The sequence below is a fragment of the Lemur catta genome, chromosome 8 (assembly GCF_020740605.2).
Source record: "Lemur catta isolate mLemCat1 chromosome 8, mLemCat1.pri, whole genome shotgun sequence".
NCBI classification, from domain to species: domain Eukaryota; kingdom Metazoa; phylum Chordata; class Mammalia; order Primates; family Lemuridae; genus Lemur; species Lemur catta.
Genome location: NC_059135.1, coordinates 38,577,859 through 38,592,988, shown reverse-complemented (window position 1 = coordinate 38,592,988; position 15,130 = coordinate 38,577,859). Strand labels below are relative to the sequence as shown.

The 15,130-nt window shown below is 39.7% G+C and overlaps 1 protein-coding gene across 4 annotated transcripts in view; it reads left to right on the top strand.

The window, feature by feature from the left end:
• Window positions 1-15,130, top strand: part of MYO1B (myosin IB) — a 172,487-nt gene that overhangs the window by 96,331 nt on the left and 61,026 nt on the right. For all 4 annotated transcript variants that reach the window (XM_045560108.1, XM_045560107.1, XM_045560105.1 and 1 more), the window contains exon 7: window positions 5,085-5,148. In XM_045560108.1, coding sequence (XP_045416064.1) covers window positions 5,085-5,148 — 64 coding nt within the window. The remainder of the gene's footprint in view (window positions 1-5,084; window positions 5,149-15,130) is intronic.

Sequence of the window (15,130 nt, the reverse complement as noted above, 5' to 3'; positions counted from 1 at the left end):
AACAACCAGTAGGCATTTAATATTTCTTAATACACACATTTTTAAAATAAGAACATTATCTCTATTGGACACTGAAAGTTCTATAAGGACTCTTTTGCTTTCTGGAATTTTCCTTTTTAGTTCTTTTTGGAGTAACAAGCTATTTTTATCATGTTTTCTTGACGTTTTCTTCTACCATAAAATTCCATAAGCAATTTAAATGAGGCTATTTGGAGTAACTCATTTCTCATCAGGGTGTTGGTATTTAGAAGTCATGATTAAGAATCACAAATTAAGTAAAAAGAAAGATAAAACTGGGTGTCAAGTTTGTATACTGTATAGTCCTTGTGCCTTACTTAGAGGGCCCAGGAAAGATGGGATGTATTCTGAATCTTTATAGAGGTAAAATCAGTAGGTTTGGCAACAAATGCAGGATGGTCTGGGGCAGAGGTGGAGGGGTGGAGGTGGGGGTTGCGGGGAGTAGAACTAAGTAGTAAACACTGAAGCTAATTGGTGTTTTGAGTTGGGTTGAGTTGAAAAATCCTGCTTCCACTGACAAGGGACCTGGCCTGACCCACCTTTCCAGCCTCACCCCCACCCTCCACTCCCGGGCATGTGCCCTCACATTGGCACGAGGGCTCCTCCGGCTGGGCTGTGTTTGGTGCCTCCGGCCTTTACAACGACACAGACGCTGCCCAGATGCAGGGAGGGATTGAGCATGATGATCATGTTTTGAAGTTGGTTGGTTCTTTTTTTCCTGTAGTTTAATAAAGTTTATACATTTTTATAATAAAAAGATTGTTTACTTTCTGAGCTGTCTTATCACATGCGTTACTTGTGCCATCACCATATTCAGTGATCCTTTATGCCTCCCTATCCGAGACTCTTCCTGACTTTTCTCCCCTTTCTTCTTTGAGATCCCTTTTGGCTTTTTCCTCATTAGGGTTATTCGGTGCTGAAGGCAAGATGGTTCTAATAGCTTAGAAAGGGAAGGGCTAAATAAGGCTCCTAATTCCAAGGCTGTGAATTTTTTCCATCAGATTAGCCCCTTAAGTTGTTGTAACTGATTTGATCCATGCCTTTTCCTGTTGTGGTAACACAGCTAATCTCATTACATAAATAGAATTAGAAGCGAAGTGTGGGCAGAGAGAAGTAATTCTAATGATGAAGCTTCTTTATGTGATAGAGATTTTATTTTTGCTGATAGAGAGTTTATTTTTGCTGTCTGCAAATTATATGCACACACACTTTTAAAAAAATATTTGCAAATATATTTAGTTTATAGACCATAAAAATGCAGAAAATCATATTGCTTAAAAGGTCATTACTACTTAGTGATATTTGAAATCTAGTGAAAGGCTTGGCAGGTGATTTGGTTTATTAAGTAACTCGAGAGAAATCCTATTACAACACCAGTATTAGGATATGAGATTAATACCTGATTATAGGCTAAATCATTTCATGCCCCGTTTTTAGCAATTTCTCTGCTTTGTGGTCTGTGACTTGACTAGTAATATACCCAAATATATGTTATAATTTTATAGTAGTACTCTACAGTATTTAAAGTTACTACTGTACATAACAGTGGTTTATGTACTATATACTTGTGCTCCAGGGAATTTGCTGTTCCTTCTCTGACTTTGGCTAACCTAGAATGAGTTTCTTAACCTCTTTACTGAGAATCTGATGGACCTGCTACGTCACGGTGGATGCAAGCTCATCGTAGCTGACACTGGGGACCGGTGTTCCCATGGAGGAGCCTCAAAGTGTCCCCCTCCTATCACGAGAGCTCTAGTTTGACTTACTGAGCTTCTTTTAAGAAAGGGGCCTACTGTTTTTTGGGGGAAAAAAAACATTTTAAGGCTTTTAAAATCACTGTTCTCAACCAGGGCTTTGGGGGGTGGGTAATGTGTTGAGCATCTACTATGTGCAAAGACCTGAGCAAGGCACTGAAGAGTGTAAGACAGAACCTACAGGGTTGGGAAAATTTCATTACCAAATCTCATTCAATAAGAATAAAAAAGCCCACAAAATTTATTCATTTGTTTAAAAACTATTTTTTAACATAATTAAATATAGCTCTTCCTGCATCCTGCACTGTTTCCCCGCCAGCAGTGGAGGGACCTTTACTTAAGTCGCATCTCTGCATTGCTGAAAGGCCCCCATGGCTGCTGCTTGCTCCTAGAATACAATTCAAACTCCTTCCGGGGCCTGCTGGGCCCTGCGTGAGCTGGGGCCTGGTCTGCCAGGACCCCGTCTTTGTTCCTTGCCCCCCTTCACTCTGCCTCAGCCTCCAGGAGCTTCCTCTCGCATGCTGCGCTCTGGCCCCAGATCTTTGCATGGCTCGAAGTGTCTCATACGTTTATGTCTGCCCTCAAATGTCTCTTCTGTGACGCTGTTCGTAGACTCTGACTTCATCCAGTTTTTATTTTCTTAAGGCATGTATCAGTCTCTGGAATGACTGTATTTACTTCCTTTGTGATCATTGACCGCAGATACCAGTAGGGGCCACAGGAGCGAGTACCCTGGCCTTCCTGTGCACTGTGGTGGCCTCAGTAGCTAGAACAGTGCCTGGTACCATAGTGGATGCTCAGAAAATATTTATTGATGAATGAATACCTATTTTTAAGCAGCTTATAGACAAGTCAGAAAAATTGGATGTATCTGAAAATAATTATAACAACACATAAAATAGTAAGTTCTTCATAAAAAGTATAGGTGAAGTTTCATGCATGTTCAGAAAAGAGAAGCTGGAGGAGTCTGGCACAGGGCATAGTCCTGAGGGGGCCCGTAAGATTTAAATGTGCCAAAATAGCGTGGCAAGGGGGAGGACCTGGCGTTACAGCACGAGGAAGCCAGGAGAGAGACCACGTGGGCTTGCTCATGGTCATGGCTGCTGGGCCAGAGGCTGTGAAGGGAGCCGCAGGACAACAGCTGGGAACACGGGGCAAGGCCCCAGCCAGAGGGCTTTGAGTGTCAGGCTCCTGGGCACAGGGTCATGTCATAGGTGTTGGGAGCCACTGGTTATTTCTGAGCAGACCTAGTGACGTGATCAGAAAGAAGCAGGCTTTTGGCAAGTCATCAGGAAGTGGCTGAACGGGAAGTGTCGAGAAGTGTCGTTCCACCGTCAGCTGAGTCCGCGGGGCCACTGGTTGGTTTAGCCCGGGTTGGCTTCCTTTTCCATTCTCTTCGGTGTTTATTCTGCTCTCTTCAAACCTCCTGTCCCTTCACAGAAATCATCATCATCGTCACACTGAGTTACTCCCGATTCCTGCTGCCTCACCTGGACATATGTCTACATACACTCCCTCCTGTCATGGGTCTCACAAGTCCCTCTGCCTCTGCCCTAGGTCCTGTCGCCTCCTGTGCCAGGGACCACCTTCTGTCAAAATGACCTTGTCTTACGTGGTCAGCTTCTAGCTCCCTGGACAGAGCCACCGTTCCTCCCCTCCTTTCCTTTGTAGCTGCTTCTCCTCCTGTGTCCCCCACCACCATGGAGGGCCTCCCTAACCGCTCAGTTGCCTGGGCCACATTCCTGGACTTTTTATCCTCTCTCATCTCCTATCCCAACCCAGGCCTGTCACTGAGACTCTCTTAGGAGCTCTCAACTTTGTTTACTTCTCTCTTTTGTGACTCCTACTTAAAGCCACCAACATCTCTCCTCTAATCACTGGAGCCACCTCCTGTCTGCTACATCTGGTCTTGCTCCTTTCCCATCCGTTCCACACTGGACAGGGTGATCTTGTAGACAGGCAGGTCTGATCATGGCATCCTTGTTTAGCAGCCTTTAAGGAAATGGCTTTGCTGCAAGAAGAATGTCTCAAAGTCGTGGGGGGTTCCGGTTTCCCTCTCCAGCCTCGTTTCCCCACTCACCATCCCCACAGATGCCAGTTCTTATGCCTGCTGCCTCACCTCTCCTGACACTTTGCATTTAAGTGGGGGACCAACTGCCCTTTCTCCCTTCGTCCCTGTTTCTTTGTGCATAACACCCAGACCCACTATAGGATGTACCTCCCACCCTGGAATGTCCTGCTGACCTGTCTGAATTCCTCACTAGACAGTAAGCTCCTCGAAGGCAGGAGCTGTGCATTGCTTTCTCCTGTGCCCACTTCAGCATCAAGGAAGTGCTCCATGGACATTTGCTTATGAATAAGTACAGACTTAAAGGCTAGATGACCCATGACAGTGAAACAGGAGAAGGTGAAGGGAGTATGCATAAGCTGATAAAAAGTCACAAGTTGCATTGTTGACTGAGTTCGTTGGGAATCATGTTTCTTCTTCCTTACCATCATTTGGAAAATTAGAAAGGGTTAAAGTAATTCTCAGGGCATGAAACAAAACCTAAGACTTTACTTATTAGATCAACACACCCTTTTCCGAACAAGAAACAGCTGTCAGGGTTTTTCTGTTATACTTGTTACTCTTTAACTAGGCAATTATAGACCAATTCTTTAAAAATCACAGTATTAAACTCCATGTGTGTTTCTTTGTGTTTAAGATACCATCTATAAAGTGTAATATGAACCTGGGTTATATATGGGTGTATAATCTAGCTCAAAAGCCAAAAAATGTAATAATGATAAGTGATTCTGAGCTGGTCACACTATATAATTGTGTATTTGATTTGAGTACATATAAAAGCGTCTCTGAACATTGCATTTCATCCACTGTCTAATATGTTTGTTAATGTCTAGCCATGGCTTAAAACATATTTTGCCTATTAAAAAAATGAAATAATTTATCTTCCCAAACAGTGCATATACCAGGACTACTTATTTTTCCCATTTTTTGTTCTTGAATTGAGTACACACACCCTTCAGAAGTTTGAAACACATATCTGAAGTGGAACAGTTACATGATGGCCGAGAAGATCTATTCTTAAATTAGCAACAGGCTGTATTCACTTTGAGCTAATGGGGCATTTAGTTGCATTATTTATGGGGGCATAATGTTTTGCATCATGGTTATATAAACTGTATTTGTCTTAATTATATTTGAACAAATGCATTAAAATAAGGGCTTAGTATGCTATTCTCTAAGAAGTACATGGACTGAATCCTTCAAGTACATGGAACTTGAAAACTCACAATATCTGTTTTTCGCAGGGCAAATATATGGATATTGAATTTGACTTTAAAGGTGATCCACTGGGAGGAGTAATAAGTAACTGTGAGTATTTTACTTGAAGCTTTGCAAAGAAGTTCAGAAGAGTAAAACATATATTTGTGGTAGAATAGCAGAATATTTTAGATACTTGGGCCCTTAAGAGATAGGTATAAGAATATGTTTCCTTGTCTTACATTTAGGCTTTTAACCTTTGCATGTCAGCTTGCTTTGTAATGTAATGTAATTTAAAATCTTTTTAAAGATCACTTAAAATCTTTACCTTTGAAAAACATTTTAGAAGTCTGATAAAGAAATAAGTATTTGTCCAACTGTTTTTCATATTCTGTAAGTCTTTAAAGTCAATACAGTGTGAAAAAGATCCTCCAAGGGTTATTTTCTTTAACCAAATGTTTATTCTATGATTAAAAAAAATATAAATCATCAATTTTAAATTAAAAACTTTTGGGGTAACATTTATCTAATAAATGGAATAGACCTGTACTTCAAATTTTATTTTGCAAAATTTTGTTTCTCTTTCAGTGTATTTAGGTAATTGGAATGTGATACACTTGTTAGGTAAAACACAGATTTATTAGCCTCCTTTAGACATGGTTTGTGACTGTTGAAATGAAATGTTCTCTGTGAAAGGTAAAAAAAAAAAAATGAACGTAATCAGGTGAGGTCTGCTTACAATAGCCCTAGATCCAGAGTTTTCTAAAGTGGGTGTGAGAGTGCAACGTGAGGTTGTGCGTGTCTGTCACAAATATGGCGCTGTGGTCAGTGCTGTGGAGCTGCAGTACCCACAGCACTACCCTGAGGTATCTGCTCCCGTCGATTTCATTGTGTTTAGTTTGGAAAATTTAAGGTGATGACTCAGGGTTTTGTGCATCCCCAGCCATAGTCCGGTTGGCCTGCTGAGGTCTCTGGGTTCTTTGAGGGCCACAGTACTGAACCTCTGCTGCCCTGGCTGTCTCACCATCCCATGGCACTATTGGGATTGTTAGAAAGAAAAAAATCTTTGTGCCTGTGTGTACCCATCGTTTAGCTCACACTGAAAGCCCAGACTTCAGCATTGTACAGTATATCCATATAGCAAAAAACATTCCAACCTCTTTAATATTTTGAAGTAAAAAAAAGAAAGAATAAAAAGTCTAAGTTTGGACTAGAAAAAAATGACCAAAGTATCTCAAGTGTGCTCATTAGTCTTTTTTATAAAAGTGGCATTTCGTCTTCAAATGAAGTGTTATGCTGAACCCCAAAGATGAAACGGGTAGAATGAGACCTGATCTCATGGAGGAGGAGGTGGGTAGCTCAGAACCCCTGTGCCCCCTGGGACCCTTGAGATCTTCCTAACCGGCCCTAGAACCAGAGGAATGGTGTTTGAAAATTATCGTTTTAAGTAATTTAGGCAAACTATGCAGCTGATTTTAAAGAAAAAATGAAGCATGATTCATAGCATAATCTTCTAGGACTAGAGTTTCTTCATCTTTGAAACAATGGGATTGAATTGGATGAATTCTATGGTTCTTCCCATTTCCAACATTCTGTAGTTCTTAAATAATTTAATTTTCCATTTTAGTTGGCTCAACTATACACTTTTGTGTGCCATGTGTTGGGATTATCCGTATTTGTAAAAATGTATAATAATTAGGGAAATGTCTTGAAGAGAAAGTTTGATGTGAAATGAAATCCAGTAGGATAGTGCCACTTAGGTTAAGTGATTTTATATGCCAAATATGGAAGCAAAACTACTCGGGCAGACCACGTATGCTGTAACCAAAGGGAAATGATTGTAACCCCTGCCAAACCTGTTCGGCAAACCCTGATGAGTTGCTGTCTAGGAAGAGGTGTGCCTCAGTTTTGACAGCACCATTTTAAGGAGTGATTAACTTTTATTCTGAAAACTATTCATGCATCTTTAGTGCTTTCTTATGACAAGACAAAGTAACTTGAGTTATTAATTAATAAAACTATTTTTGAAATGGGATAAGCTTACTATTGTTTTTCATTGCAGAGTTTATGCCTAAACATTCTGGAATGATTTAATCAATATTACTCTTGAGGATTCTAGGAAAATAATTCAGGATTACTTTATTATAAGTATTAGAAAAATAACTTTGGATGTAAATTTTGAAGTTTAAGTTCTAAACAGAAGTATCTTCATGTCCCCTGATGCTTTCAGTATCCATGGAGAATAAATATTAAACACTCAGTTCTTTTCCAATTAAGATTAATATATCTTCATGAATGGATTTCATATGGTGTTTGTTACCATTTGTTCCCACAGTGAAATTTGTGGTAGTGGGAACACCCTGGTATTTAGGAGTATCCTTTGCTTTGGAGAGGAAAGGAGTACATTAGTGGTACGAGCAGGAAATGTCATCCTGTGTAGCTTGAGGACTGACTCATAGGTGGTCACTGGGAGTTGCCTTCTGGCTTATGGGGATTTAAAGCAATGAGTAAACCCACTTGTATTCTCCCCAAGCTGCTAAAAATTAGCTTCTTGTAGCCCAGAAAGGAGATGAGATTTGCCATTTTGTAGGAAGTTTATTTTGCCTCCGTTTCCAGCAGCCGCCTAGTAAAAGCGTAGATTGTTATTGGCTAAAATTATTACCCTGAAGCAGGCACAAGATCACTCAAGAGAATTGTCTTCCCAGGAAGTGGAAAAGAAAGCCCAGTAACTTCTCTCTTATTTTGTAAGAGAGATATGCTATAAAATTTGGGTTTGAAACTCACTTGAAAGCTATGTATCCCTGAGGTTAGTGTCATTGAAAAGAGGTTTTACTAAAATAGAAGATGGCAAACATTTGCTTCAGTAGAGAAGATAAAATATGGAAGCACATTCAGATGTTTGGCTGATGTGAAATAATATTTCCCCTACTTTGTTAAGCTTATTGGTCTCATAATATTTATACATTTGTATTTAAGGATTTTGGATCTAGTGTTATGAACTGGAAACTTTTAGAAATGTGTTGCAGGTATTAATAGTCACATGTGCCTTCTTATATCTGTGGTGCTTGGGAGCAATTTAGACTGTGGAGAAAATGTGGTACAAGTCCCACAAGATTCTGTCTTCTAAAAGAATAGCACAGAGAAACATACACTGTGAAAAAAACTACGATTTCAGGTGTGCATATACTTGCATAAACCGGGGATGAGAGACATGGCTGTTCTGTTCACAGTAGCGTATCAAGAGCCTAGTGTAATATTGGACACAAAGTAGGTGTATAAATGCTAGAGATGAGGATGGAATTGGTTAAATACAGGCAGGCCTTATCTTTTCCTGGTTTATTATTTGGGGCATTATCCATGAGCCCAGTTTTGCACCTCTTACTAGTTTATCATGTGGTTTCCAATGTCAAAACAAAAAGGCAGCAACTTAATTCCCTCCCTTTCTTCATTTTGAAATAGGAATAAATAATAGTACTGATCTCATAGGTTGTAGTGACATATAAATAATTTATTAGTATCTAAAGCACCTGTAATGGTGCCTGGCACATAGTAAGCACTCAATAAACGCTTGCTTTTTTCACTGTTATATACTTTTTTGTTTATCGTCTCTAGCCCAAATATACGCTGTATAAAGACAGAGCCTTAGTCTGGTTCGCTGGTGAATGCCCAGCAACTAAAATAGTGTCTAATACTGAATTTATATTTGTTGAATTAATTTGTTAATGATCACATAAGTAATTATGCACAGTGAGAATTTTGTTGAGAAATAAAGTTTCTGCTTTATTGGATTATTTGTTCTTACTATTCTATGCAGATCACTTTAAATACTTTTTCTAAATATCCCCAAAAGGCAAACAAAATTATTGATAGTTAAACTTCATCTGTTACTGACTTGTTTGTTTAACTTGATAAAAATATGATTTGTGAATGATGAAGAGAGGCAAACATTGTGATTGGTGTGTGTCTGGTTATTCTTACTGCCTAACATCCCCCTAACCCCCGCCAACAACTTAGCAGGGTAAAACACAGGTGGGCTTTCCCAGCATGGTGGCTAGGGTCTGAGAGGGAGACGTGTTCCAAGAGGGAGCATCCTCATAGCCAGTGTTCCAAGGGGACCGGGAGGAAGCCTGAAGTGGCCTGGGAAATCATGTGGCACGTCACTTCTGCTGTCCTCTGTTACATCAAAGGGGGCACAGGCTTGCCCAGTTTCAGGGGTGGGGGACACCTCTCAATGGGAAGAGCGTCAAAGAATTTGTGACCATTTCATTTTAATGGACACAATCTGATAGATTATTTCCAGAAATGGCCACAATAATTCCTTATCCTGCGTCCACACCCTGTGCCATCTCCTTTCTCAGGAACTCAAGGCTTGGCCAGGAGATTCATTTGGGCTGATGGAACAATTAGCAAATATAGCGCAACTAGAGACTTGAGAATTGTTTGCGTATTGGAGTTAGAACCCTTGCTGCTCTTGGGGACTCGCTGTCACCACCATCGGAATGAGCCTGGGTAGTCTGCTGGGTGATGAGAGACACATGGAGTGAACTGCCAGACATATGGCTGAGGACGTTTTAGACCAGCCAGCTGCCGGCAGCCTGCCCATCGTGAGCAAGCCCAGCAGAGATCAGCCAGGCTGGCTCAGACCAGAACCACCCAGTTGAGTCTCAGGATTCTGAGCTAATAAATGGTATTGTTTCAAGCTACTGAGTTTTGGGGTGATTTGCTACCCTACAAAAACTGATACAGGCATCTGATAGATAATATATCCTTTCCCTCACCCAGTTTGGAAACAGATGAAGAATAGGCACAAGTATCCAGTTGGAGAGGAAGCGGATTTATTGCTGTTAAAGTTAAGGTTAAAGAAAGAGGCTTTTGGTTTGTGCCAGTAGCCCTGGCAGGCTGGCGGTTAGCAGTCGCTGACCGCACGCAGCAGCCCCTGGCCGCTCCTTGTGTGCATGGTCCCATCTGTCTCGAAACACTGCGGAGTGGAGCCCGGTGTGGGGAACCCCGCAGGGCTGAGCACTCTGCATGCCCGTTCCCTCCTGCACACCTCACTCCTCAGCTAAGTCCTCCGCCCTGCCCTGGGGAGGAGTGAGCGAGGGGCTAACTGGGGCTGGGGGACTTACTCTATGGAGATCTTTCCACGTGGAAAGGTAAAGCAGGAGGAAACAACAAGCTCTTCACTGAATTGCTTTTCTTTTACATTTTTTTTTGAATTTATGATATTAATACAACTGGCTTATACTTTTATGTGCCATCTATCTCTTGGCATATTGTTTAATCCATATGTGTGGTATATTCATGCCATTTTTGAGGATATGGAACATAATTTTATTCATTTAAAATAGTTTGAGATTTACAGCTTTGTTCTTCCTTTATGTCATATCTTTGAATTTATTGATGGGAAGGCATTGATTAGGAGTGAAAGTGTTTGTTATAACACTTCCTAAAGGCAGCTCTGGTCTGTTTTCTGGGACTATATTATATGTTTTGAGGTGTAACTGGAGACCTGTACATGAGTCAGTTCTCAACAGCTAGTGAATGTTCATCAGTAACGTTCTGTTTTTAATCTGTCTTCTATAGCATCACAAATCAAAAACTAAGACAGTACATTACCTAGTTTATAATACAAGGCCAGGCTTTTCTTTAACATTTTGAATTTTAAAGTTCCTGAAGAAGACAGAAATAATCAATCATTGGTTGTGAAGTGTCTATAGCAATAAAACTGAAATTTCAAAAGAGCAGTCTGTTACTTGGTAATGGATGGCTTTATATAAAAGTAGATGCTTTCCTTCGTCTCAGTTTTACTTTGGTGTTCTTTTTATAAAAATATGTTTACCTTAAAAAAACTACATGTTTATCATGAAATGAGACTATATATAAATATAGAAGAAGCCAGACATTCAGATATCTCTAAATTAACCACAGATTAAGGAATGAATCTGTACTTATTAGTATATTATGTTAAAATAAGATATTAAGGACTAGCTATTTCATTAATTTTATTTCAGGGTTGGGTCTAGAATTTTAGATTCAGATGCATTCATAAGTAAATTTTTAATTATTAAACATTGAATTTGCATCAGAAAAGTCTGTTGTGAAGATACATATATACTGTAAGTACATAACCAAATCCTAATAAAAAACAGTAGTTAATTAAGTAGATGATAAGCCAAGGTTTTCTTAGTCCTTTAAAGTCCAAGTTAATTTTTCATGTACAAATACCGAAAAACCTTTCAGAACTTTTTATGCCACATGTCCAGCTATCTTTAGTGCTGATTTTCTAACTTCAGGATATTAATTTTTGAGTGAAAACCTTAAGCTGATTTTTTTTTTGTCTTTTTTTTTTTTTTTTTTTGAGACACAGTCTCTCTCTGTCACCTGGGCTAGAGTGCTGTGGCATCAGTCTAGCTCATAACAACTTCAAACTCCTGGGCTCAAGCGATCCTCCTGTCTCAGCCTCCTGAATAGCTAGGACTGCAGACGCACACCATCATGACACCTGGCTAATTTTTTCTATTTTCAGTAGAGATGGGGTCTTGCTCTTTCTTGCTCAGGCTCATCTCGAACTGCTGACGTCAAGCGATTTTCCCAGTGTTGGGATTATGGGCGTGAGCCACCGTGCCCAGCCAAGCTGATTTCTTAAAATGCTACAGAGTACAATGGAGGTGGGGGGAAGAATTTTAATGTCACAGCATGCCAGATGTTTTAGGTCTCTGAAAGTCTATAACCTGCTCATAGGTGGAGATCTGCATGAGACCAGGGCCGATAGAGAGCCCGAGGTCAGCATTCACATCTGGTTTCTTTACTGTAATACGTGTGCACAGTGAATGAATAATTTGTGAGAAGACACTTGCCCCATCTTTTTAATGTTTAAAATTTGTCATTAGTGAACCTTCCTAATTGTCAGTCTTGAGGATTATGTTGTCTATTTTCAGAGAAACTATAGAGTTGATTTTAAAATATATACCCCAATAGATAAGTAAACAGAAGTCCATAGTCAGAATTTTCCATTGAAAATACCATAAGTTATGCCCATTCATTCACCGGTTATTTGATACTGTTTCTTTGGAGATGATTATGTAGGATGAACAAAAAGGTAGATAAATTATAGTTACTTAGATCACAGGCACATGCTTGTTGTTTAATGTATCCATTTGCTTTAATGAAGAGGCATAAATTTATTGGAAGAGGCTAAATGCCACTGGGACGCCTTTTTCATAATGTTCGTCTTGGAGCAGTTGGAGAGGTGGCATAGGGTCTGCACGGGGCAGTCAGTGTTCAGAGTCGTGGGCGTTCAGTCAGGCCTTTGTTATCTTCTGACCTCACTGGCAAAACTAAGACTAAGGTGATTCTTTCTTAAGCCTTAATTAAGAACTTGGAACACTTCTTTTTCCAGGAGAGGAGATTATACATAAAATAAAGAAACTTTTATCAGACTATCTAATCCTTCCTCTGTTATATTACAAAGTGTGTAATGTGATCTCTGTTTTTTCTTCCCTAGCATTACTTGACATTTTATTCCTTTGCCTCTTAAAAAACTTCAACCTCCAGCAGATGGAAACGTGGTGGACATTTTCTTTCTTTCACATCTTGTGCCTTGGAGAGGTTGTCCTATGACATGCACAGGCACATAGACATGTCCAAAACTAGCTGGTAATTAGGCAAAACTAAGAAAGCCCCTAAATGATGGCCTGGCTCTTTGTGTTCATAGGTGGCCGTGACGTGGTGGGGTAGGTGGGTGGGCAAGCTCTGACTCCATTGTTTCTTTGTCCCTGCCCCCTTAATTTCCCCTTTACAATGGCTTAATACATTGACCTTTTTCCTTAAAATGGAAATTTATATTAAATTTAACATAAACTTAAATTTGTATCTTGAAAAGGGGAGTAGCTACATTGGAATATCTGGCATATCTCTTCTGTGCTAAAGATCTGACGTCTAATAACAACTCTTCTTTACTAAATCTCATTAGCAGAGGTTTAATCTGTGGTGGTAGAACTACCTAGGGCAGAAGAGAAGGCTGTGCCAGTGCTCTACTTTGACTTAAGTCAGGGGCACATTTAAGTAAATTAAAATGGTCAGGTGGTGAGTCCCTGCAGAGAATCGAATTTATGTTCTCTACTTTGAGTAATTATTTGGTACGGCTTCATGCTGTTACATTGTGTTGGTGCATACACATTTAGGGGTAAAAAATCCAATAGGGAATGATTTTAAGCATTAGTAAATTATTTGGGGGCAAACTTTTTTCCCTTGATTAGTTTTCTACCTAGAAGCTTGTGACTTATGAGAAAAGTCATAAACAAACTGCCATAGGAGGCTCTGGGGTAATATAGTAAGCATTGTAAGTGGTAAAACCTTCAAGTGCTTTGTAATAAAAGTTTCCTCATTTTGTGATTGAGTTGTTTAGATGAAGTTGTGTATTTTATATAACTTATATAAAGTACAGCATTTCCAAGTGCTTAAGGATTTTTCATTCGTTTTTGCTGGAAAATTAATAGAGTATAGGTATGATACTCTAGTTGCCCAGTGATTTGAATTCTGACTCCATCACTTACCAAGAGTGTGATGTGAGCCTCATTTTCTCATCTGTAAAATAAGAGATTATAAAACCAAACTCAGGGGAGGTGTTCAGGGTTGAATATGATAACAGATGAAAAGCACCGAATGCATAGCGGAAGGTCAGTGAAAGTTCCCCTTTGCACCTTTCCTTTTAAACACTCACAGTATTATGTTTCATATTTGAATATGGTAGTCATCACTGATCATATCAGCGTGTGTGGTTCGAGAAGTACATTCAGCCCACATTCCTTTTCACGTGGTGCGCAAGTGAGTATTAATCTTTAACTTGGTGGTGGTGATCTGCTGGATCTTACAGCTTTACCATTTGGCACTCTCCAGTGTCTTTGAGCATTCGTTCACAACGTGCCAACCATCAGCCAGCCAGTGTGTTGCTGTCGCACAGGGTAGCCTTGTCACATGCATTTTGAAGGTATTATTTTGTGTCTTGAACTACCACCGATTTCTTTTGGAATGTGATCATGTAAGTGCTTCCAAACAATTATTTGTCATCATTATAAGGGGCTGCTGCTATAAGGTGAGAGGGCAGCGGCTCCCCTCTTCCTCACACATAAGGGCCTGGACATTTCCCCTTGGAGAGAGCTGCTGCTGTTGGTTTGGGTGGCGAGAGTCACCAGGAGTCACATTTCAGCCAAGAGGAAGGGCTTTGTGTTTACAGTCAGTGCTGGGCTCGTTCGCAGTAGTTCCTGGCACATAGTGGGTGAGCAGTGAGTTGATTGAAGGAATTTGTGCATGAATAGATGAAGTAAGCTGTAGCATTTGTTTATATTTTTTATGTAGTCAAGTTACTTTCTTGTAGACTTGAGGAATTTCCTGTACGGATTAGCTTCTCAGTGAAGAATCTGCCACGCCCTGTGGGTTTTTTCTTCTAAAACTGTTCTAGGATCCCATAGAAGCTCAGTCACATGATAAGTAAAATCATACTGCCTTTTGGTCGTTACCTATTTAGTGTTTTCTGCTCTGTTTGTCAGTATTTACTTACTAATTGATGGAAACATTCAGTTCTTTAGAGAGAGGGAATACTACACAATCCTTTTTTCCCTAGGTTATATCCCACTTGTGCTTTTCAATTTTCATTTTTTTTAAAACATGAAATCTTTATTATTCTCCATCTGTGATTTTAGGACATGGGCCATCTTCCCAATCATATGAGAGCTGGAGATGAAAATGAAAAATTCACAGCATCTTGTTTCTAATAATTTTTATATTTACATATTTTGGTTCTTTTTTTAGTTGGCTTAATTTTATGTTTTCTTATAATCCATCTCTTTATTCTTATAAACAACATTATGTATTTGGAGCACCCTAGGACTTCTCATTCATCAAATATATATTCTTTAACTCTACCTAGGTGCCTCCACAAATGCTGGTGTAGGTTCCAGAAATACACATTTTAAAGTTCAATGATCATTCCTAGAGAGATTGAGTATCGTTCTCTCCCTTACCCACCCTTTTTAGGATTTTTAGATTTCAACTTGATTGGAAATCAAATGTATGTATTCTCTAGAATTAATTA